General features: G+C 51.4%; 1 protein-coding gene across 3 annotated transcripts in view; it reads left to right on the forward strand.

Annotated features, from left to right (window-relative positions):
* Nucleotides 1–24,815, forward strand: part of LOC147094587 (bolA-like protein 2) — a 32,991-nt gene extending 8,176 nt beyond the window's left edge. For 2 of the 3 annotated variants that reach the window (XM_085974419.1, XM_085974418.1), the window contains 3 exons: nucleotides 7,943–8,040; nucleotides 19,350–19,407; nucleotides 24,533–24,815. In XM_085974419.1, the coding sequence (XP_085830545.1) occupies nucleotides 7,943–8,040; nucleotides 19,350–19,407; nucleotides 24,533–24,628 (252 nt within the window). In that variant the 3' untranslated portion in view covers nucleotides 24,629–24,815. The remainder of the gene's footprint in view (nucleotides 1–7,942; nucleotides 8,041–19,349; nucleotides 19,408–24,532) is intronic. The other variant, XM_085974420.1, reaches the window with a different exon arrangement.
* The last annotated feature ends 605 nt before the right edge of the window (nucleotides 24,816–25,420 follow it).

Consider the following 25,420-nt stretch of genomic DNA (forward strand, 5'->3'; position numbering starts at 1 on the left):
ACCAAACTGCTGACCACCCAACTTCCTTTTCTGACTCCCCATGTTATCTGATATTGTTTACGGTTCTCTCTCTCTTCAGGTACTGTCCCCCTCTCAAATCTGCCGTCATCACCCCTCTCAAAAAAAAAAAAAAAACCCAACCCTTGACCCCTCCGTCCTTGCAAACTACCGCCCCATCTCCAACCTCCCTTTCCAAAGTCCTTGAACGTGTTGTCGCCTCCCAAGTCCGTGCCCATCTTTCCCACAATTCCATGTTTCCGCCCCGCCACAGTACTGAAACGGCTCTCCTCAAAGTCACAAATGACATCCTTTGTGACTGTGACAAAGGTAAACTGTCCCTCCTCGTCCTTCTTGACTTGTCTGCGGCCTTTGACACGGTTGACCACTCCATCCTTCTCCAACGCCTCTCCACCGTCGTCCAGCTGGGTGGGACTGCACTCGCCTGGTTCCATTCTTATCTATCTCATCGCAGCCCGAGAACCACCTGCTACGGCTTCTCTTCCCGCTCCCGCATCGTTACCTCTGGTGTCCCCCAAGGATCTATCCTTGGCCCCCTCCTATTTCTCATCTACATGTTGCCCCTTGGCGACATCATCCGAAAACACAGCGTCAGTCTCCACATGTACGCTGACGCCACCAAGCTCTACCTCACTACCACTTCCCTCGACCCCTCCACGGTCTCTAAATTGTCAGACTGCTTGTCCGACATCCAGTTCTGGATGAGCAGAAATTTTCTCCAATTTAAATATTGGGAAGACCGAAGCCATTGTTTTCGGTCCCTGACACAAACTCCGTTCCCTAGCCACCGACTCCATCCCTCTCCCTAACATCTGTCTGAGACTGAACCACACTGTTCGCAACCCTTGGTGTCATATTGGACCCTGAAATGAGCTTCCGACCACATATCCGCAGCATAACAAAGACCGCCTATTTCCACCTCTGTAACATCGCCCGCCTCCGCCTTTGCCTCAGCTCATCCGCTGCTGAAACCCTCATCCATGCCTTTGTTACCTCTAGACTTGACTATTCCAACGCACTCCTGGCCGGCCTCCCACTTTCTACCCTACGTAAACTTGAGGTCATCCAAAACTCGTCTGCCCATGTCCTAACTCGCACCAAGTCCCGTTCACCCATCACCCCTGTGCTCGCTGACCTACATTGGCTCCCGATTAAGCAGCGCCTTGATTTCAAAATTCTCATCCTCGTTTTCAAATCCCTCCATGGCCCTCGCCCCTCCCTATCTCTGTAATCTCCTCCAGCCCCACAACCCCCCGAGATCTCTGCGCTCCTCCAATTCTGCCCTCTTGAGCATCCCTGATTATAATCGCTCCACCATTGGTGGCCGTGCCTTCTGTTGCCTGGGCCCTAAGCTCTGGAATTCCCTCCCTAAACCTCTCCGCCTCTCTACCTCTCTCTCCTCCTTTAAGACGCTCCTTTATTACAGGAGGATTTGAGTATAAGAGTAAAGACGTCTTACTGCAATTATATAGGGCCCTGGTGAGACCACACCTGGAGTATTGTGTACAGTTTTGGTCTCCTTACCTAAGGAAGGATATACTTGCCATAGAGGGAGTGCAACGAAGGTTCACCAGACTGATTCCTGGGATGGGGGGATTGTCCTGTGAGGAGAGATTGAGTAGACTAGGCCTATATTCTCTAGAGTTTAGAAGAATGAGAGGTGATCTCATTGAAACATACAACATTCTTACAGGGCTTGACAGGGTAGATGCAGGGAGGATGTTTCCCCTGGCTGGGGAGTCTAGAACCAGGGGTCACAGTCTCAGAATAAGGGGTCGGCCATTTAGGACTGAGATGAGGAGAAATTTCTTCACTCAGAGGGTGGTGAATCTTTGGAATTCTCTGCCCCAGAGGCCTGTGGAGGCTCAGTTGTTGAGTATATTCAAGACAGAGATCGTTAGATTTTTCAATATTAAGGGAATCAAGGGATATGGGGACATAGAAACATGGAAGATAGGAGCAGGAGTAGGCCATTCGGCCCCTCGAGCCTGCTCCGCCATTCAATGCGATCATGGCTGATCATCCAAATTCAGTACCCTGTCCCTGCTTTCTCCCCATATCCCTTTAGCCTTAAGAAATATATCCAACTCCTTCTTGAATATATTTAATGAATTGTCCTCCACTGCCTTCTGTGGTAGTGAATTCCACAGGTTCACCACTCTCTGGGTGAAGAAATTCCTCCTCATCTCTGTCCTAAATGGCTTACCCCTTATTCTTAGACTGTGACCCCTGGTTCTGGACTCCCCACCATCGGGAACATCCTTCCTGCATCTAGTCTGTCTAGTCCTGTTAGAATTTTATAAGTTTCAATGAGATCCCCTCTCATTCTTCTAAACTCCAGCGAGTATAAGCCCAATCGTCCCAATCTCTCTTCATACGTCATTCCTGCCATCCCAGGTATCAGCCTGGTGAATCTTCACTGCAGTCCCTCCATGGCAAGACCATCCTTCCTCAGATAAGGCGACCAAAACTGCACACAATACTCAAGGTGTGGTCTCACCAAGGCCCTGTACAACTGCAGCAAGACATCCTTGTTCCTGTACTCAAACCCTCTCGCTACGAACCAACATACCATTTGCCTTCTTAACCACCTACCTTCAGCGACTGGTGCACAAGAACACCCAGGTCTCGTTGCACTTCCCCTTCTCCCAATCTATTGCCATTCAGATAATAATCTGCCTTCCTGTTTTTGACACCAAAGTGGATAACCTTGCATTTATCCACATTATATTGCATCTGCCATGCTTCTGCCCAATCACCCAACCTGTCCAAATCATCCTGGAGTTTCTCGGCATCCTCCTCACAGCACACACGCCCACCCAGCTTTGTGTTGTCTGCAAATTTGAAGATATTACATCTAGTTCCCTTGTCTAGATCATTAATATATATTGTGAATAGCTGGGGTCCAAGGACCAATCCCTGCGGTACCCCACTAGTCACTGCCTGCCACTCGGAAAAAGACCCATTTATTCCAACTCTTTGCTTCCTGTCTGCCAACCAGTTCTCTATCCAAGTCAGTACCTTGCCCCCAATCCCATGTGCTTTAACTTTACACGCTAATCTCTTATGCGGGACCTTATCGAAAGCCTTCTGAAAGTTCAAATACACCACATCCACTGGTTCTCCCTTATCTATTTTACCAGTTACATCCTCAAAAAATTCCAGTAGACTAGTCAAGCACGATTTACCCTTTGTAAATCCATGTTGACTTTGTCCGATCCTGTCACTGTTTTCCAAGTGCTCTGCTATTACATCTTTTATAATGGACTCTAGCATTTTCCCCACTACCGATGTCAGGCTTACCGGTCTGTAATTCCCCGTTTTCTCTCTACCACCTTTTTTGAATAGTGGGGTAACATTAGCTACCCTCCAATCCATGGGTACTGTTCCAGATTCCATCGAATGTTGGAAAATGACCAGCAATGCATCGACTATTTCTAGGGCCACTTCCTTAAGTACCCTAGGATATAGATTATCAGGCCCTGGGGATTTATCGGCCTTCAATCCCATCAATTTCCTTAACACCATTTCCCTACAAATACTGATTTCTTTCAGTTCCTCCCTTTCATCAGACCCTATGTTCCCCGACATCTCTGGGAGGTTATTTGTGTCCTCCTTTGTGAAGACAGAACCAAAATATATATTTAATTGGTCTGCCATTTCTTTGTTCCCCATTATAAATTCCCCTGATTCTGACTGCAAGGGACCTACGCTTGACTTCACCAATCTTTTTCACTTCACATACCTATAAAAGCTTTTACAGTCAGTTTTTATGTTCCCTGAAAGCTTACTCTCATATTCTATTTTCCCTTTCTTAATTAATCCCTTTGTCCTACTTTGTTGAATCCTAAACTGCTCCCAATCCTCAGGTTTACTGCTCTTTCTGGCCAATTTATATGTCCCCTCCTTGGATCTTATGCTATCCCTAATTTCCCTTGTTAGCCACGGTTGAATCACCTTTTTTGTTTTATTTTTATGCCAAACTGGGTTGGACAAATTCTGTCATTCATCCATGCGATCTTTGAATGTTTGCCATTGCCTATCCACCGTCAACCCTTTGAGTGACATTCCCCAATCAATCCTACCCAACTCGCGCCTCCGACCATCGTAGTTTCCTTTATTTAAATTCAGGACCCTAGTCTCTGAGTCAACAACTTCATTCTCCATCTTAATGAAGAATTCGATCATATTATGATCGCTCCGACCCAAGGGGCCTCGTACAACAAGATTGTTAATTAATCCTTTCTCATTACATAATACCCAGTCTAAGATGGCCTGATCTCTGGTTGGTTCCTCGACATATTGGTCCAGGAAACCATCCCATAAACACTCCAGGAATTCCTCCTCCACAATATTGTTACTAATTTGGTTAGCCCAATTTATATGTAGATTAAAGTCACCCATGATGACTGCTGTGCCCTTATTGCACGTTTCTCTAATTTCCCTTTTAATGCCATCCCCACCCTCCGCATTACTGTTTGGAGGTCTATATACCACTCCCACTAATGTTTTCTGTCCCTTGGTATTTCTCAGTTCTACCCATACAGATTTCACATCATCAGAGCTAATATCCTTCCTTACAATTGTGTTAATCCCCTCTTTAACCAGCAGTGCTACCCCACCTCCCTTTTCCTTTTTGCCTATCTTTCTTGAATATTGAATACCCCTGGATGTTGAGTTCCCAGCCTTGGCCACCCTGGAGTCATGTTTCCGTAATCCCAATCAAATCATAATCGTTTACCTCTATTTGCGCAGCTAATTCATCCACCTTATTACGAATGCTCCTCGCATTAAGACACAAAGCCTTCAGGCTTGTTTTTTTAACGCTCTTAGACCTATTAGAATTATTATTTACTGTGGCCATGTTTGATTTAACTTCCACTTTGACTGCCACTTTTGTTTTTCTCCTTCCTATCTTTTGCTTTTATCCTTGTTTCCCTTTCCTCTGTCCCCCTGCTCAGGTTCCCAACCCCCTGCCATTTTAGTTTAAACCCTCCCCCAGAGAACTATCAAACACTCCCCCTAGGACATCGGTCCTGGCCCTGCCCAGGTGCAAACCGTCTGGTTTGAACTGGTCCCACCTCCCCCAGAACCGGTTCCAATGTCCCAGGAATTTGAATCCCTCCCCCTCACACCATTCCTCTAGCCACGTATTCATCTGAAATATCCTTCTATTTCTACTCTGACTAGCACGTGGCACTGGTAGCAATCCTGAGATTACTACCTTTGAGGTTCTATTATTTAATTTACCTCCTAACTCCCTATATTCAGCTTTTAGGACCTCATCCCATTTTTTACCTATATCGTTGGTGCCTATATGCACCACGACATATAGGCTGTTCACCCTCCCCTTCCAAAATGTTCTGCAGCAGCTCTGAGACATCCTTGACCCTTGCACAAGTGAGGCAACACACCAGTCTCGTTTGCGGCCGCAGAAACGCCTATCTATTCCCCTTACAATAGAATTCCCTATTACTATAGCTCTACCCCTCTTTTTCCTCCCATTCTGTGCAGCAGAGCCACCCCTGGTGCCAGGAAGTTGGCTGCTGCTGCCTTCCTCTGATAAGCCATTCCCCCCAACAGTACTCAAAGTGGTATATCTGTTTGAGAGGGGGATGTCCACAGGGGACCCCTGCACTACCTGCCTGTGCCTAGTACTCTGTCTGGGACAGTGCAGGGACAGGGTACTGAGTTTGGATGATCAGCCATGATCTCATTGAATGGCGGAGCAGGCTCGAGGGGCTGAATGGCCTACTCCTGCTCCTATTTCTTATGTTCTTAAAACCTACCTCTTTGACCAAGCTTTTGGTCACCTGGTCTAATTTCTCCTTATGTGGCTCGGTGTCAAATTTATTTTTTGTCTTGTAACACTCCTGCGAAGTGCCTTGGGATGTTAAAGGCCCTATATAAATGCAAGTTGTTGGTGTTGAGGTGGAGGGAGCCGGTGGGGAGGGGCATCCACAGAGGGTGAGGGTGGCGGGACAGATCGCGGCGCCAACTGTTGGCCGGGTGTTGACGGTCGCGGTGCCCCGGCACGGTACTCAGGCCAACAGGGGAGGGACGGAGCCACAGCCCGCCCCCACCCACTCCCGGCCTCCAGGGAGCTTTGGGAAAGCAAGCCGTGAGGAGGACACAAAGAGCCGGCAAAGGGATACGGACCGGTTACGCAGGTGTGCCAGCCAGTGGCCCAGTGGGCAGCACCCTCGCCTCGTGAGTCAGAAGGTTGTGGGTTCAAGTCCCACTCCAGAGACTTGAGCACAAAAATCTAGGCTGACACTCCAGTGCAGTACTGAGGGAGCGCCGCACTGTCGGAGGTGCCGTCTTTTGGATGAGACGGTAAACCGAGGCCCCGTCTGCTCTCGTAGAAGATCCCACGGCCACTATTTCGAAGAAGAGCAGGGGGGAGTTCTCCCCGGTGTCCTGGGGCCAATATTGATCCCTCAATCAGCATCACTAAAAACAGATTATCTGGTCATTATCACATTGCTGTTTGTGGGAGCTTGCTGTGCGCAAATTGGCTGCAGCGTTTCCGACATTACAACAGTGACCACACTTCAAAAAGTACTTCATTGGCTGTGAAGCGCTTTGGGACATCCGGTGGTCGTGAAAGGCGCTATACAAATGCAAATCTTTCTTTCCGAACCCTTTACAAATCGCTGGTTAATTGTGTTCAATTCTGGGCACCACACTTTAGGAAGGATGTCAAGGCCTTAGCGAGGGTGCAGAGGAGATTGACCAGAATGGTTCCAGGGATGAGGGACTTCAGTGATGTGGAGAGACTGGAGAAGCTGGGGTTGTTCTCCTTAGAGCAGAGAAGGTTAAGGGAGAGATTGACCAGAATGGTACCAGGGATGAGGGACTTCAGTGATGTGGAGAGACTGGAGAAGCTGGGGTTGTTCTCCTTAGAGCAGAGAAGGTTAAGGGGAGATTGACCAGAATGGTACCAGGGATGAGGGACTTCAGTGACGTGGAGAGACTGGAGAAGCTGGGGTTGTTCTCCTTAGAGCAGAGAAGATTAAGGGGAGATTGACCAGAATGGTACCAGGGGATGAGGGACTTCAGTAATGTGGAGAGACTGGAGAAGCTGGGGTTGTTCTCCTTAGAGCAGAGAAGGTTAAGGGAGAGATTGACCAGAATGGTACCAGGGATGAGGGACTTCAGTAATGTGGAGAAGCTGGGGTTGTTCTCCTTAGAGCAGAGAAGGTTAAGGGAGAGATTGACCAGAATGGTACCGGGGATGAGGGACTTCAGTGATGTGGAGAGACTGGAGAAGCTGGGGTTGTTCTCCTTAGAGCAGAGAAGGTTAAGGGGAGATTGACCAGAATGATACCAGGGATGAGGGACTTCAGTGATGTGGAGAGACTGGAGAAGCTGGGGTTGTTCTCCTTAGAGCAGAGAAGGTTAAGGGGAGATTGACCAGAATGGTACCAGGGATGAGGGACTTCAGTGATGTGGAGAGACTGGAGAAGCTGGGGTTGTTCTCCTTAGAGCAGAGAAGGTTAAGGGGAGATTTAATCGAGGTGTTCAAAATCAGGAAGGGTTTTGATAGAGTAAATAAGGAGAAACTGTTTCCAGTGGCAGGAGGGTTGATAACCAGAGGACACAGATTTAAGGTGATTGGCAAAAGAACCAGAGAGGGAGATGAGGAAACATTTATTTTTTACGCAGCGAGTTGTTGTGATCTGGAACGCGCTGCCTGAAAGGGCGGTGGAAGCAGATTCAATAGTAACTTTCAAAAGAGAATTGGATAAATACTTGAAGGGGAAACTTTTACAGGGCTCTGGGGAAAGAGCAGGGGGAGTGGGAATAATTGGAGAGCTCGTTCAAAGAGCCGGCACAGGCACGATGGGCCGAATGGCCTCCTCCTGTGCTGTGAGATTCGATGGCGGTTTTAATACAAAAGATAATCTCTTGTTTCCTGCAGGAGGTGGAAGATATTACAGCGGATAAATGCTCGACAAGTTTCAAAGTGTTGGTTGTCTCCCCGATGTTCGAAGGCAAGCCCCTCCTACAGAGGCACAGGTAAGACCACCCCTCCCGAACAGACTGCCCAGGGACATCGGCCGTCCACCACCACCACCGCCCCCCCCCCCCCCCCCACCACTCTCTGCCCCAGAAAACTATCCTGAGCGCACGCAAGAGATTCACTACCTTTCTTGCATCAGCTAGTCTGCTTATCCCAATCTATCTGGTGTCGAGCTTCTTTAGTGTTCAGGGGGTCACAGTCTAAAGATAAGGGGTAAGCCATTTAGGACAGAGATGAGGAGGAATTTCTTCACCCAGAGAGTGGTGAACCTGTGGAATTCTCTGCCACAGAAGGCAGTAGAGGCCAATTCATTAAATATATTCAAGAAGGAGTTAGATAGATTTCTTAAGGCTAAGGGGATCAAGGGATATGGGGAGAAAGCAGGGACAGGGTACTGAATTTGGATGATCAGCCATGATCTCATTGAATGGCGGAGCAGGCTCGAGGGGCCGAATGGCCTACTCCCGCTCCTGTCTTCTATGTTTCTATGTTGTTGGCGCACAAGTCAGGAGTGTGATGGAACACTCTCCACTTGCCTGGATGAGTTGCAGCTCCAACAACACTCGAGAAGCTCGACACCTTCCAGGACAAAGCAGCCCGCTTGATCAGCACCCCGTCCACCACCTTAAACATCCGCTCCCTCCACCACCGGCGCACCGTGGCTGCAGTGTGGACCATCTACAAGATAAAAACATAAAAAAATAGGAGCAGGAGTCGGCCATTTGGCCCCTCGAGCCTGCTCCGCCATTCAATGAGATCATGGCTGATCTTCGACCTCATCTCCACCTTCCTGCACTATCCCCATATCCCTTGATTCCCTTAATATACAAAAATCTATTGATCTCTGTCTTGAATATACTCGACGACTGAGCCTCCACAGCCCTCTGGGGTAAAGAATTCCAAAGATTCACCGCCCTCTGAGTGAAGAAATTTCTCCTCATCTCTGTCCTAAATGGCCGACCCCTTATTCTGAGACTGTGACCCCTGGTTCTGGACTCCCCAGCCAGGGGGAAACATCCTCCCTGCATCTACCCTGTCAAAGGGCAGCACGGTGGCATAGTGGTTAGCACTGTTGCCTCACAGCGCCAGGGACCCGGGTTCGAATCCGGCCTCGGGTGACTGTCTGTGTGGAGTTTGCACATTCTCCCCGTGTTTGCGTGGGTTTCCTCCGGGTGCTCCGGTTTCCTCCCACAGTCCAAAGATGTGCGGGTTAAGTTGATTGGCCATGATAAAAATTGGCCCTTGGTGTTAGGGGGGATTAAATACGTGGGGTTACGGGGACAGGGCTTGGGTGGGATGGCTGTCGGTGTAGGGACCGGGTGCTAGGGTTTGGATGATCAGCCATGATCTCGTTGAATGGTGGAGCAGGCTCGAAGGGCCGAATGGCCTACTCCTACTCCTGCTTCTATGTTTCTAAGTCCTGTAAGAATGTTGGATGTTTCAATGAGATCACCTCTCATTCTTCTAAACTCTAGAGAATATAGGCCCAGTCTACTCAATCTCTCCTCACAGGACAATCCCCCCATCCCAGGAACCAGTCTGGTGAACCTTCGTTGCACTCCCTCTATAGCAAGTATATCCTTCCTTCGGTAAGGAGACCAAAACCGTACACAATACTCCAGGTGTGGTCTCACCAGGGCCCTATATAATTGCAGGAAGACGTCTTTACTCTTATACTCAAATCCTTCTTGAGTGTTGTTGCAGCACAAGTGAGGAGTGTGATGGAATACTCTCCACTTAATAATAATAATTCAACTTTATTGTCATTGTACAACGAAATGTGATCTTGCAAGCTCCCATGAGTCCAGTACAAATAACATTAACATTAAACGTAAATAGCACCGTCCTGGGAGAAGCAGAGCCGCTGCGTCTGTGCGCGCCGCCATTCCATTTCCACCATTCCTCCTGTCCGACACTCTTCAGCCCAACGCCCGGGCCTGCTCACCAGCCGCCCCTCCCGGGGCTCCTTCCGTGACCTTCTCACCAACCGCCCCTCCTCGCGGCTCCTTCCGTGACCTTCTGCACCTGGTCTTCCCTGATGGTCACCCCTACCAGGTACTAACCAGGCCTGGCTCTGCTTAGCTTCCAAGCCTTGCCAGTGACCCTGTCCCTAGTCCCAGGAACAGGACTCAATATCGAGTTCAAAAATTTCAGATCATAACCTCGGCCCCTATTACATTTTTACTTATATTTTTTATCCACCCCTTTGTTTTGGCCCTCCCCCCCCCTTTTTTTCTCTCTCCCACATGGCAGCTATCTCTCATTCTGCCAGAACATTTCACACCTAATTTGAGCTGTCTTTCGTCTCCACTAGTCCTATCACCATCTCGTCTCGTTTTGAATACCTCTTAATGTCTCTTCCCTTTCGTTCTCTCCCAGCCTGGCCTCTTAATCTATTTCATTCCCCGTGCCTCTTTAGTCTTGATAAAGGATTTTGACCCGAAACGTCGACTCTAATATCTCTCCACGGATGTTGCCTGGCCTGCTGAGTTTTTCCAGCATTTTCTGTTGTTAATCCAAATTCAGTACCCTGTCCCTGCCTTCTCCCCACATCCCTTGATCCCTTTAGCCTTAAGAAATATATCCAACTCCTTCTTGAATATACTCCTTCTTGAACACCTCCTCTCTGGTGAAGAAGGCCCAGCAGCGCCTATATTTCTTGAGGAGGCTGAAGGGATGTAATCTGTCACCCCCGATCCTCTCTAACTTCTACCGCTGCACTATAGAGAGCATCCTGACAAACTGTATCACGGTATGGTATGGCAGCTGTAGCTCCCATGACCGGAAAGCCCTGCAGCGGGTAGTCAAAACTGCCCAACGCATTACCGGCACCCGGCTACCGACCATAGAGCACATATACCAGAAACGCTGCCTACGGAGGGCACGGTCCATCATCAAAGACCCTACCCACCCCAGCCACAGTCTGTTCGCCCTCCTACCATCTGGAAGACGCTACAGATGCATTCGCACCCGTACGACCAGATTTAGGAACAGCTTCTTTCCCAGGGCTGTCATCCTACTGAACTCCACAAATAAACACTAAAGCCTGCACATCTGCCGATGCACTTTATTATGGTCATATTTATGCTAATATATATGTACAAATGTATGTTGAAATGTTTAAGTGTCCTAATCCAAATTGTACACTCTCGGGAGCCGCAAGCCTACATTTCGTTGTACTGCACTCGTGCACTAACAATGACAATAAAAGTTGATTTGATTTGATTTAATGAATTGGCCTCCACTGCCTTCTGTGGTAGAGAATTCCACAGGTTCACCACTCTCTGGGTGAAGAAATTCCTCCTCATCTCTGTCCTAAATGGCCTACCCCTTATCCTTAGACTGTGACCCCTGGTTCTGGACTCCCCGACCATCGGGAACAGCCTTCCTGCATCTAATCTGTCTAGTCCGGCAGGTATATCCTTCTTTGGATAAGGAGACCAAAACTGTGCACAGTACTCCAGGTGTGGTCTCACCAAGACCGTGTACAATTGTAGCAAGACTTCCTCACTCTTATACTCCAACCCCCTAGTGATAAAGGCCAACATGCCATTTGCCTTCCTAATTGCTTGCTGTACCTGCATGCTATCTCTCTGGGGGAGAAATTGGGTGAGTAGCGCCACCTGTTAGCGCCTAAAGAGGCAGTCAGTGGCTGTAGCGCCACTGGCTGCGTCTCCCGCGATATTCAGTAGGGGCGCTAATGGTGGCGTTAGGCATTTGCGCTGCGCCGCCACCGATGACGTCCTCGGTGTGCGCAGTGCCCCGTTCGCGATATTTGGTAGCGAACGTCGCAGTTGCGCCGCTCGCTACCCGCGCCCGGTTCACGGGGCCTTACTGTGCCGGCAGCGGCGCAAGTTAAGGTGGAGGTGCGGGGAAGCGGCCGCCTGCCAGCACCTCCGTCCCCGGCCTCCTAACCCCCCCCCCCCCCCGCGGCATTGCCAGCTGTTTCCCGAGAGCCCGGCACTTCTCCTCGGTGCCGGGCTCATTTGCCGGCACTCGCGAGCGGGGATCGCGCTGTTGCAGGCACCTCCCCCTTAACAGTGGGAGGAAGGCCTGAAGTACCGCAGCGTGCCGTGCCGCAGCGTGTGGCGCTGCGGGACGTTGCGCTGCGATAATCAGTTTCAGCGCCCTAAGAGGGACGTGGAGCGCCTCGAGCCTCGCCCCGTGTCCCTCGAGGGGCAATGAAACTGAATTTCTGGCGATCGGTATCGCTGCGCTAAATCCGGCGCTCAGGCGACTTTTGCGCCACTTTGGCGCCCCAACCCAATTTCTAGGCCTCTGTGTTTCTTGTACTATGCTACCTAAATCTCTCTGAACATTTTTTTAAAAATGCTGTTTTTCTAATCTTCCTACCAAAGTGAATAACCTCACATTTCCCCATGTTAAACTTCATCTGCCACCTGATTGCCCACTCCATTAACCTGTCTATATCCCTTTGCAGCTTCTTTGTGTTCTCCTCACAGCTTACTTTCCCACCTAGCTTTGTATCATCAGCAAACTTGGATACATTACACTCGGTCCCTTCGTCTAAGTCATTAATATAGATTGTAAATAGCTGAGGCCCCAACACTGATCCTTGCGGCACCCCACTAGTTACAGCCTGCCAACCTGAAAATGACCCATTTATCCCTACTCTCTGTTTTCTGTTCGTTAATCCTCTATCCATGCTACTATATTACTCCCAACCCCATGAGTCCTTGGCCTAGAAATTCAGTATAGCTACGTTCGGGGCGCTACAGTCGGGCGGCCGCTAAAGTTTGCGCCCGGCGCAAGTTCGCGCCACCTTCGCCGATATTCAGTCGCGTCGCCCCAAGAGGTTGCTGCTGCGCTAAAACAGGCGATGCACGACTATCATTAGGCGCTAAGCCGACGGTCCGGGGCGATACCCCCCGAGGGCGGGCGCAGCGCAGGTGCGGCGAGTTGCTGATTGACGGCAGACACTCTGGCGCCGGTCAGCTCTTAAAGGGGGAGGGTGGACTTGTCTGGCTGCCATGCCCTGCGCACTGCAGCCCTGAAGCAAGGCCTGACCAATGCTGGTTCATCAGTTCTACGCCCTGGACCATGGGGAAGCCCGCTATTCTTCCAAATCCCATTGTATGCTCTTGCTGCTTGTCCAGGGTCATGGGGAAGGAGATGTACTGACGACTCCTTCTGAAAAGGGCATTGTTCACCTGTTGGATGCAGCAATGTACCGCGAACTGGGAGATGTTGGCAATGTCCCCAGTAGCGGATTGGAAGGAGCCGGTGGCATAGAAGTTGAGAGCCACCGTCACCTTCACTGCCACCGACAGGGACGTCCTGCTCCTCAGCTGTGGCTGCAGATCTCTGCGAAGCGGGTGGCAGATCTCAGTGACCACCTCCCTTCTGAATCGCAGCCTCCGAATACACTGCTCCTCAGACATGTTCAGATATGAGAACTGCTGGCGGTATACCCTGGGTGGGTAAGGCCTCCTGTGCCGACACCTGTTGGCCCTTCTCCGTCTGGCCATGACTGGCACTCTCTCACGGCGTCTCTGATCCCTTTGAATGCAATGCAGAAAGCCAACGTTTCCACCCATTGTAGCCCCCATTACAGTATATGTGGTGACTCAAGGCTATGGCACTGAAAGTGAAATCCAAGTGCAAAGCTCTGGCCTGAAGCCAGAAGTACCTGTGCGAGCGCTGAGTCAAAGCAGAAAGCTCTCTGCCTTTGTCTCTCTCCAAATATCTCTCTCACACAGAAGGATTGGCACAAAATGGCTGTCACTTATAATACAGGAGGAGTCCCCTTTAAATAGCGCACCCCGCAGCGACTGGGAGCCGTTCCCCTCTACCAGTCGCTGGGGGCGCCAGGCGCAAAGAAGGGCGGCGCCACTGAAGTCCCGGTTTGGGGCGCACAAAGGGCGTTGCACGATGAAATGACGTCAGGATCTGCGCGCGCAGCTGAGCGCGCGCAAAGACTTTGCGCCGACGCTAAATCTCTAGTGAAGTTGGGGAGAGGCGCAGATCGCGCTGCGCCCGGCCGCTAGCCGCCTAGCGCCCAACATCTCCTCCTCCTAAGGCGCTACCGGCTGGCGCAAGCAACTGAATTTCTAGGCCCTTATCTTGCTTAACAACCTTTAATGTGGCACCTTATCGAATGCCTTTTAGAAATCCAAATATACTACATCTACTGGTCCCCCTTTATCTGCACTGCTATTTACATCCTCAAAAAACTCTATTTGTCAAACACGATTTCCCTTTCATAAAACCATGTTGACTCTGCCTAATCATGTTATGATTTTCTAAGTGCCCTGATACCACTTCCTTAACAATGGATTCCAGCATCCCGATGACTGATGTCAGGCTAACTGGTCTGTCGTTCCCTGTTTTCTCTCTCCCTCCTTTCTTGCATTTGCTACCTTCCAATCCGGTGGGACCATTCCTGAATCTAGGGAATTTTGGAAGATCACAACCAATGCATCCACTATCTCTGCAGCCACCTTTTAGAAACATAGAAACATAGAAGACAGGAGCAGGAGTAGGCCATTCGGCCCCTCGAGCCTGCTCCGCCATTCAATGAGATCATGGCTGATCATCCAAATTCAGTACCCTGTCCCTGCCTTCTCCCCATATCCCTTGATCCCTTTAGCCTTAAGAAATATATCCAACTCCTCCTTGAATATATTTAATGAATTGGCCTCAACTGCCTTCTGTGGTAGAGAATTCCACAGGTTCACCACTCTCTGGGTGAAGAAATTCCTCCTCATCTCTGTCCTAAATGGCTTACCCCTTATCCTTAGACTGTGACCCCTGGTTCTGGACTCCCCCGCCATTGGGAACATCCTTCCTGCATCTAGTCTGTCTAGTCCTGTTAGAACTTTATAAGTTTCAATGAGATCCCCTCTCATTCTTCTAAACTCTAGCGCGTACAAGCCTAATCGACCCAATCTCTAGAACCCTAGGATGTAGCCACCAGGTCCAGGGGATTTGTCGGCTTTTAGTCCCCTTAGTTTCTCAACTCGCCAAGGCTTCTTCGACAGCACCTCCCAAACCCACGACCTCTACCACCTAGAAGGACAAGGGCAGCAGGCGCATGGGAACACCAACACCTCCAAGTTCCCCTCCACGTCACACACCATCCTGACTTGGAAGTATATCGGCCGTTCCTTCATCGTCGCTGGGTCCATATCCTAGAACTCCCTCCCTAACAGCACTGTGGGAGCACCTTCACCACACGGACTGCAGCGGTTCAAGAAGGTGGCTCACCACCACCTTCTCGAGGGCAATTAGGGATGGGCAATAAATGCCGGCCATGCCAGCGACGCCCACATCCCAGGAACGAATAAAAAAATTACTTAAGTTAAAATCCCCCATTAAAACGACTGCCTTTACTACATGCTTGTCTAATCTCTGCATTTATACGTTCTACCACTTCACAGCTGCTGCCAGGGGGCCTATACACAACTCCCACTGGAGTCTTTAATCCTTTTCTATTTCTTAATTCTACCCATAAAGTCTCCACTGGCTGCTTACCTCTCTTTATATTCTCTCTTATTATCATTGACAGAGAGTCGGGATAAACGGATCTTTTTCAGGTTGGCAGGCCGTAACTATTGGGGTGCCGCAAGGATCAGTGTTGGGGCCTCAGCTATTTACAATCTATGTTAATGACCTAGATGAAGGGACCGAGTGTAATGTATCCAAGTTTGCTGATGATACAAAGCTAGGTGGGACAGTAAGCTGTGAGGAGAACACAAAGTCTGCAAAGGGAAACATAGAAGATAGGAGCAGGAGTAGGCCATTCGGCCCCTCGAGCCTGCTCCGCCATTTAATGAGATCATGGCTGATCATCCAAATTCAGTACCCTGTCCCTGCTTTCTCCCCATATCCCTTGATCCCTTTAGCCTTAAGAAATATATCCAACTCCTTCTTGAATATATTTAATGAATTGGCCTCAACTGCCTTCTGTGGTAGAGAATTCCACAGGTTCGCCACTCTCTGGGTGAAGAAATTCCTCCTCATCTCTGTCCTAAATGGCTTACCCCTTATCCTTAGACTGTGACCCCTGGTTCTGGACTCCCCCGGCCATCGGGAACATCCTTCCTACATCTAGTCTGTCCAGTCCTGTTAGAATTTTATAAGTTTCAATGAGATCCCCTCTCATTCTTCTAAACTCCAGCGAGTATAAGCCCAATCGACCCAATCTCTCCTCATACGTCATTCCTGCCATCCCAGGTATCAGCCTGGTGAATCTTCGCTGCACTCCCTCCATGGCAAGAACGTCCTTCCTCAGATAAGGCGACCAAAACTGCACACAATACTCAAGGTGTGGTCTCACCAAGGCCCTGTACAACTGCAGCAAGACATCCTTGCTCCTGTACTCGAATCCTCTCGCTACGAAGGCCAACATACCATTTGCCTTCTTAACCGCCTGCTGCACCTGCATGCTTACCTTCAGCGACACGATGGGACGAATGGCCTCATTCTGTGCTGTAAATTTCTGTGATTCTATGATTTACCCAATTCCCTTTTGAAAGTTACTATTGAATCTGCTTCCACCGCCCTTTCAGGCAGCGCATTCCAGATCACAACAACTCGCTGCGGAAAAACATTCTCCTCCTCTCCCCTCTGGTTCTTTTACCAAATACCTTAAATCTGTGTCCTCTGGTTACCGACCCTCCTGCCACTGGAAACAGTTCCTCCTTATTTACTCTATCAAAACCCTTCCTGATTTTGAACACCTCGATTAAATCTCCTCTTAACCTTCTCTGCTCTAAGGAGAACAACCCCAGCTTCTCCAGTCTCTCCACATCACTGAAGTCCCTCATCCCCGGTACCATTCTGGTCTATCTCTCCCTTAACCTTCTCTGCTCTAAGGAGAACAACCCCAGCTTCTCCAGTCTCTCCACATCACTGAAGTCCCTCATCCCTGGTACCATTCTGGTCAATCTCCCCTTAACCTTCTCTGCTCTAAGGAGAACAACCCCAGCTTATAAAATGCTACAGTTCAGAGGGACCTGGGGGTCCTTGTGCATGAAACACAAAAGGTTAGCATGCAGGTACAGCAAGTAATCAAAAAGGCAAATGGAACGTTGGCCTTTATTTCAAACGGGTTGGAGTATAAAAGCAGGGAAGTCCGGCTACAACTGTACAGGGTATTGGTGAGACCACACCTGGAGTACTGCGTACAGTTTTGATCTCCTTATTTAAGGAAGGATATACTTGCATTGGGGGAAGTTCAGAGACGATTCACTCGGTTAATTCCAGAGATGAGGGGGTTGACTTATGAGGAAAGGTTGAGCAGGCTGGGCCTATACTCATTGGAGTTTAGAAGAATGAGAGGTGATCTTATTGAAACATATAGGATACTGAGGGGGCTCGACAGGGTAGATGCAGAGAGGATGTTTCCCCTCGTGGGGAAATCTAGAACTCGGGGGCACAGTTTCAGAATAAAGGGTCGCCCTTTTAGAACTGAGATGAGGAGGAATTTCTTCTCTCAGAGGGTCGTAAATCTGTGGAATTCTCTGCCCCAGAGAGCTGTGGAGGCTGGGTCATTAAATACATTTAAGGTGGAGAGAGACAGATTTTTGCAAGATAAAGGAGTGAAGGGTTATGGGGAGCGGGCGGGGAAGTGGCTTTGAGCCCAAGATCAGCCATGATCTTATTGAATGGCGGAGCAGGCTCGAGGGGCCGAGTGGCCTATTCCTGCTCCTATTTCTTATGTTTTTCTCCAGTCTCTCCACATCACTGAAGTCCCTCATCCCCTGGTACCATTCTGGTCAATCTCCCCTTAGCCTTCTCTGCTCTAAGGAGAACAACCCCAGCTTCTCCAGTCCCTCCACATAACTGAAGTCCCTCATCCCTGGTACCATTCTGGTCAATCTCCCCTTAACCTTCTCTGCTCTAAGGAGAACAACCCCAGCTTCTCCAGTCTCTCCACATCACTGAAGTCCCTCATCCCCTGGTACCATTCTGGTCAATCTCCCCTTAACCTTCTCTGTTCTAAGGAGAACAACCCCAGCTTCTCCAGTCTCTCCACATCACTGAAGTCCCTCATCCCTGGAACCATTCTGGTCAATCTCTCCCTTAACCTTCTCTGCTCTAAGGAGAACAACCCTAGCTTCTCCAGTCTCTCCACATCACTGAAGTCCCTCATCCCTGGAACCATTCTGGTCAATCTCTCCCTTAACAGTCTCTGCTCTAAGGAGAACAACCCCAGCTTCTCCAGTCTCTCCACATAAATGAAGTCCCTCATCCCTGGAACCATTCTGGTCAATCTCTCCCTTAACAGTCTCTGCTCTAAGGAGAACAACCCTAGCTTCTCCAGTCTCTCCACATCACTGAAGTCCCTCATCCCTGGAACCATTCTGGTCAATCTCTCCCTTAACCTTCTCTGCTCTAAGGAGAACAACCCCAGCTTCTCCAGTCTCTCCACATCACTAAAGTCCCTCATCCCTGGTTCCATTCTGGTCAATCTCCCCTTAACCTTCTCTGCTCTAAGGAGAACAACCCCAGCTTCTCCAGTCTCTCCACATCACTGAAGTCCCTCATCCCTGGTACCATTCTGGTCAATCTCCCCTTAACCTTCTCTGCTCTAAGGAGAACAACCCCAGCTTCTCCAGTCTCTCCACATCACTGAAGTCCCTCATCCCTGGTACCATTCTGGTCAATCTCCCCTTAACCTTCTCTGCCCTAAGGAGAACAACCCCAGCTTCTCCAGTCTCTCCACATCACTGAAGTCCCTCATCCCTGGTACCATTCTGGTCAATCTCCTCTGCACCCTCTCCAAGGCCTTGACATCCTTCCTAAAGTGTGGTGGACACAATACTCCAGCTGGGGCCTAACCAGTGATTGATAAAGGGTTTAACATAGAAACATAGAAACATAGAAGATAGGAGCAGGAGTAGGCCATTCGGCCCCTCGAGCCTGCTCCGCCATTCAATGAGATCATGGCTGATCATCCAAATTCAGTACCCTGTCCCTGCCTTCTCCCCATATCCCTTGATCCCTTTAGCCTTAAGAAATATATCCAACTCCTTCTTGAATATATTTGATGAATTGGCCTCCACCGCCCTCTGTGGTAGTGAATTCCACAGGTTCACCACTCTCTGGGTGAAGAAATTCCTCCTCATTTCAGTCCTAAATGGCTTACCCCTTATCCTTAGACTGTGACCCCTGGTTCTGGACTCCCCCGCCATCGGGAACATCCTTCCTGCATCTAGTCTGTCTAGTCCTGTTAGAATTTTATAGGTTTCGATGAGATCCCCTCTCATTCTTCTAAACTCCAGCGAGTACAAGCCCAATCGACACAATCTCTCCTCATACGTCATTCCTGCCATCCCAGGTATCAGTCTGGTGAATCTTCACTGAACTCCTTCCATGGGAAGAACGTCCTTCCTCAGGTAAGCAATAACTCCCTTGCTTTTGTGCTCTATGCCGCTATTTAAAAAGCCAAGGATTAGTGTACACACACCCACAGGCCTCTCTGTTTCTGCACCCCCTTTGCAATTGTACCATTTAATTTATATAGGCAGATATTAGGACAGGTGACCAAAAGCTTGGTCAAATTGGTGGGTTTTAAAGGAGCATTTTGAAGGAGGAGAGAGAGAGAGAGGCGGAGAGGTTTAGGGAGGGAATTCCAGAGCTTAGGGCCCAGGCAGCTGAAGGCACGGCCGCCAATGGTGGAGCGAAGGGGTTGGGGGAGGGCCAGAATCGGAGGAGCGCAGCGATCTCGGACGGTTGTAGGGGCTGGAGGAGGTTACAGAGATAGGGAGGGTGGTAGGGGCTGGAGGAGGTTACAGAGATAGGGAGGGTTGTAGGGGCTGGAGGAGGTTACAGAGATAGGGAGGGTGGTAGGGGCTGGAGGAGGTTACAGAGATAGGGAGGGTTGTAGGGGCTGGAGGAGGTTACAGAGATAGGGAGGGGGTGCTGGAGTTGGTTACAGAGATAGGGAGGGTTGTAGGGGCTGGAGAAGGTTACAGAGATAGGGAGGGTTGTAGGGGCTGGAGGAGGTTACAGAGATAGGGAGGGTGGTAGGGGCTGGAGGAGGTTACAGAGATAGGGAGGGTGGAAGGGGCTGGAGGAGGTTACAGAGATAGGGAGTGTTGTAGGGGGCTGGAGGAGGTTACAGAGATAGGGAGGGTGGTAGGGGCTGGAGGAGGTTACAGAGATGGGGAGTGTTGTAGGGGGCTGGAGGAGGTTACAGAGATAGGGAGGGTTGTAGGGGCTGGAGGAGGTTACAGAGATAGGGAGGGTGGTAGGGGCTGGAGGAGGTTACAGAGATAGGGAGAGTGGTAGGGGCTGGAGGAGGTTACCGAGATAGGGAGGGTGGTAGGGGCTGGAGGAGGTTACAGAGATAGGGAGGGTGGTAGGGGCTGGAGGAGGTTACAGAGATAGGGAGGGTTGTAGGGACTGGAGGAGGTTACAGAGATAGGGAGGGTGGTAAGGGCTGGAGGAGGTTACAGAGAGGGAGGGTGATAGGGGCTAGAGGAGGTTACAGATATAGGGAGGGTTGTAGGGCTGGAGGAGGTTACAGAGATAGGGAGGGTGGTAGGGGCTGGAGGAGGTTACCGAGATAGGGAGGGTGGTAGGGGCTGGAGGAGGTTACAGAGATAGGGAGGGTTGTAGGGGCTGGAGGAGGTTACAGTGATAGGGAGGGTTGTAGGGGCTGGAGGAGGTTACAGAGATAGCGAGGGTTGTAGGGGCTGGAGGAGGTTACAGAGATAGGGAGGGTTATAGGGCTGGAGGAAGTTACAGAGAGAGGGAGGGTTGGAGGGCTGGAGGAGCTTACAGACATAGGGAGGGTTGTAGGGGCTGGAGGAGGTTACAGAGATGGGGTGGGTGGTCGAGGCTGGTGGAGGTTACCGAGGTAGGGAGGGTGGTAGGGGCTGGAGGAGGTTACAGAGCTGGGTGGGGTTGTAGGGGCTGGAGGAGGTTACAGAGATAGCGAGGGTTGTAGGGGCTGGAGGAGGTTACAGAGATGGGATGGTTGTAGGGGCTGGAGGAGGTTACAGAGATAGGGAGGGTTGTAGGGGCTGGAGGAGGTTACAGAGATGGGGAGGGTTGTCGGGGCTGGAGGAGGTTACAGAGATAGGGAGGGTTGTAGGGGCTGGAGGAGGTTACAGAGCTAGGGAGGGTGGTAGGGGCTGGAGGAGGATACAGAGATGGGGATGGTTGTAGGGGCTGGAGGAGGTTACAGAGATTGGGAGAGTGGTAGGGGCTGGAGGAGGTTACAGAGATAGGGAGGGTTGTAGGGGCTGGAGGAGGTTACAGAGATAGGGAGGGTGGTAGGGGCTGGAGGAGGTTACGGAGATATGGAGGGTTGTAGGGCTGGAGGAGGTTACAGAGATAGGGAGGGTTGTAGGGGCTGGAGGAGGTTACAGAGATAGGGAGGGTGATAGGGGCTGGAGGAGGTTACAGAGATAGGGAGGGTTGTAGGGGCTGGAGGAGGTTACAGAGATAGGGAGGGTTGTAGGGCTGGAGGAGGTTACAGAGATAGGGAGGGTGGTAGGGGCTGGAGGAGGTTACAGAGATAGGGAGGGTGATAGGGGCTGGAGGAGGTTACAGAGATAGGGAGGGTTGTTGGGGCTGGAGGAGGTTACAGAGATAGGGAGGGTTGTAGGGGCTGGAGGAGGTTACAGAGATAGGGAGGGTTGTAGGGCTGGAGGAGGTTACAGAGATAGGGAGGGTGGAAGGGGCTGGAGGAGGTTACAGAGATAGGGAGGGTTGTAGGGGCTGGAGGAGGTTACAGAGATAGGGAGGGTGGTAGGAGCTGGAGGAGGTTACAGAGATAGGGAGGGTTGTAGGGGCTGGAGGAGGTTACAGAGATAGGGAGGGTGGAAGGGGCTGGAGGAGGTTACAGAGATAGGGAGGGTTGTAGGGGCTGGAGGAGGTTACAGAGATAGGGAGGGTTGTAGGGCTGGAGGAGGTTACAGAGATGGGGAGTGTTGTAGGGGCTGGAGGAGGTTACAGAGATAGGGAGGGTGGAAGGGGCTGGAGGAGGTTACAGAGATAGGGAGGGTTGTAGGGGCTGGAGGAGGTTACAGAGATGGGGGGGTTGTTGGGGCTGGAGGAGTTTATAGAGATAGGGAGGGTTGTAGGGGCTGGAGGAGGTTACAGAGATAGGGAGGGTTGTAGGGGCTGGAGGAGGTTACAGAGATAGGGAGGGTTGTAGGGGCTGGAGGAGGTTACAGAGATGGGGAGGGTGGTAGGGGCTGGAGGAGGTTACAGAGATGGGGGGGTTGTTGGGGCTGGAGGAGTTTATAGAGATAGGGAGGGTTGTAGGGGCTGGAGGAGGTTACAGAGATAGGGAGGGTTGTAGGGGCTGGAGGAGGTTACAGAGATGGGGAGGGTGGTAGGGGCTGGAGGAGGTTACAGAGATGGGGAGGGTGGTAGGGGCTGGAGGAGGTTAGAGATAGGGAGGGGGGTAGGGGCTGGAGGAGGTTAGAGATAGGGAGGGTGGTAGGGGCTGGAGGAGGTTACAGAGATAGGGAGGGTGGAAGGGGCTGGAGGAGGTTACAGAGATAGGGAGGGTGGAAGGGGCTGGAGGAGGTTACAGAGATAGGGAGGGTTGTAGGGGCTGGAGGAGGTTACAGAGATAGGGAGGGTGGTAGGGGCTGGAGGAGGTTACAGAGATAGGGAGGGTGGAAGGGGCTGGAGGAGGTTACAGAGATAGGGAGGGTTGTAGGGGCTGGAGGAGGTTACAGAGATAGGGAGGGTTGTAGGGGCTGGAGGAGGTTACAGAGATAGGGAGGGTTGTAGGGGCTGGAGGAGGTTGCAGAGATAGGGTGCGTTGTAGGGGCTGGGGGAGGTTACAGAGATAGGGAGGGTGGAAGGGGCTGGAGGAGGTTACAGAGATAGGGAGGGTTGTAGGGGGCTGGAGGAGGTTACAGAGATAGGGAGGGTGGTAGGGGCTGGAGGAGGTTACAGAGATAGGGAGGGTTGTAGGGGGCTGGAGGAGGTTACAGAGATAGGGAGGGTGGTAGGGGCTGGAGGAGGTTACAGAGATAGGGAGGGTTGTAGGTGCTGGAGGAGGTTACAGAGATAGGGAGGGTTGTAGGGGCTGGAGGAGGTTACAGAGATAGGGAGGGTGGAAGGGGCTGGAGGAGGTTACAGAGATAGGGAGGGTTGTAGGGGGCTGGAGGAGGTTACAGAGATAGGGAGGGTGGAAGGGGCTGGAGGAGGTTATAGAGATAGGGAGGGTTGTAGGGGGCTGGAGGAGGTTACAGAGATAGGGAGGGTTGTAGGGGGCTGGAGGAGGTTACAGAGATAGGGAGGGTGGAAGGGGCTGGAGGAGGTTACAGAGATAGGGAGGGTGGAAGGGGCTGGAGGAGGTTACAGAGATAGGGAGGGTTGTAGGGGGCTGGAGGAGGTTACAGAGATAGGGAGGGTGGTAGGGGCTGGAGGAGGTTACAGAGATAGGGAGGGTTGTAGGGGGCTGGAGGAGGTTACAGAGATAGGGAGGGTGGTAGGGGCTGGAGGAGGTTACAGAGATAGGGAGGGTTGTAGGTGCTGGAGGAGGTTACAGAGATAGGGAGGGTTGTAGGGGCTGGAGGAGGTTACAGAGATAGGGAGGGTGGAAGGGGCTGGAGGAGGTTACAGAGATAGGGAGGGTTGTAGGGGGCTGGAGGAGGTTACAGAGATAGGGAGGGTGGAAGGGGCTGGAGGAGGTTATAGAGATAGGGAGGGTTGTAGGGGGCTGGAGGAGGTTACAGAGATAGGGAGGGTTGTAGGGGGCTGGAGGAGGTTACAGAGATAGGGAGGGTGGAAGGGGCTGGAGGAGGTTACAGAGATAGGGAGGGTTGTAGGGGCTGGAGGAGGTTACAGAGATAGGGAGGGTTGTAGGGGGCTGGAGGAGGTTACAGAGATAGGGAGGGTGGTAGGGGCTGGAGGAGGTTACAGAGATAGGGAGGGTGGAAGGGGCTGGAGGAGGTTACAGAGATAGGGAGGGTTGTAGGGGGCTGGAGGAGGTTACAGAGATAGGGAGGGTGGTAGGGGCTGGAGGAGGTTACAGAGATAGGGAGGGTGGAAGGGGCTGGAGGAGGTTACAGAGATAGGGAGGGTGGTAGGGGCTGGAGGAGGTTACAGAGATAGGGATGGTGGTAAGGGCTGGAGGAGGTTACAGAGATAGGGAGGGTGGTAGGGGCTGGAGGAGGTTACAGAGATAGGGAGGGTGGTAAGGGCTGGAGGAGGTTACAGAGATAGGGAGGGTGGTCGGGGCTGGAGGAGGTTACAGAGATAGGGAGGGTGGTAGGGGCTGGAGGAGGTTACAGAGATAGGGAGGGTGGAAGTGGCTGGAGGAGGTTACAGAGATAGGGAGGGTGGAAGGGGCTGGAGGAGGTGGCGGGTGTGTAGAAGGGGGGGGGGGGCGAGTGTCCAGGGAGGAGCGTTACGGAACACCGACTTTCTCCCCCCTCCCCCCCCCCCCCCCCCGCCCCGTGATAGTCGGGGGTGTGAGGGCTGGATGGTAGGGAAGAGGGGAGGAGGAGGACTTGGCAGGCGTGAACTGACTGATGCTTCTCAACGCAGGATGGTGAACACGTGCTTGGCGGAGGAGATGAAAGGGATCCACGCACTGGAACAGAAGACACTGAGCCCGGGGCAGTGGGAGAAGGACGGAGCTAATTAGGAACGCCGGGGAAAGGCGAGGGAGGCTTCGAAGAGAGTGTGAATACGGTGCAGGTGCCCCCAACTCGACTGGCGGCCAAGGCGCCAACCATCAGCCTCCAGGCTTTGCATCGAAAATTGTGTTCCAAGTCATGTGCGTGTTTGTCTGTAAGTAACGATTGCAAATAAATCTTTAATGCTTCAATCCCCTTCTTTCCTCCTTGCCCAGCTAAAGGATAGGACCTGCATTTATAGAGCGCTTTCAACATAGTAACACGTCCCAAGGCGCTTCACAGGAGCGATCGTCAGACAAGATGCAACACCGAGCCACAACAGGAGATATTAGGACAGGTGACCCAATGCTGGGTCAAAGAGGTCGGTTTTAAGCAGCGTCTTAAAGGAGGTAGAGACAGGTGGAGAGGTTTACAGAGGGAATTCCAGAGCTCGTGGCCCAGGCGGCTGAAGACACGGCCGCCAATGGTGGAGCGATGGAAATCGGGGGATGCTCAAGAGGCCAGAATTGGAGGAGCGCAGAGATCTCGGAGGGTTCTAGGGGCTGGAGGAGGTTACAGAGATAGGGAGGGTTGTAGGGGCTGGAGGAGGTTACAGAGATAGGGAGGGTGGTAGGGGCTGGAGGAGGTTACAGAGATAGGGAGGGTTGTAGGGGCTGGAGGAGGTTACAGAGATAGGGAGGGTGGTAGGGGCTGGAGGAGGTTACAGAGATAGGGAGGGTGGTAGGGGCTGGAGGAGGTTACAGAGATAGGGAGGGTTGTAGGGGCTGGAGGAGGTTACAGAGATAGGGAGGGTGGT

The sequence above is a fragment of the Somniosus microcephalus genome, unplaced genomic scaffold, assembly GCF_052327205.1.
Source record: "Somniosus microcephalus isolate GS21.2 unplaced genomic scaffold, FLI_Smic_1.0 unresolved_chr1, whole genome shotgun sequence".
Lineage (NCBI taxonomy): Eukaryota > Metazoa > Chordata > Chondrichthyes > Squaliformes > Somniosidae > Somniosus > Somniosus microcephalus.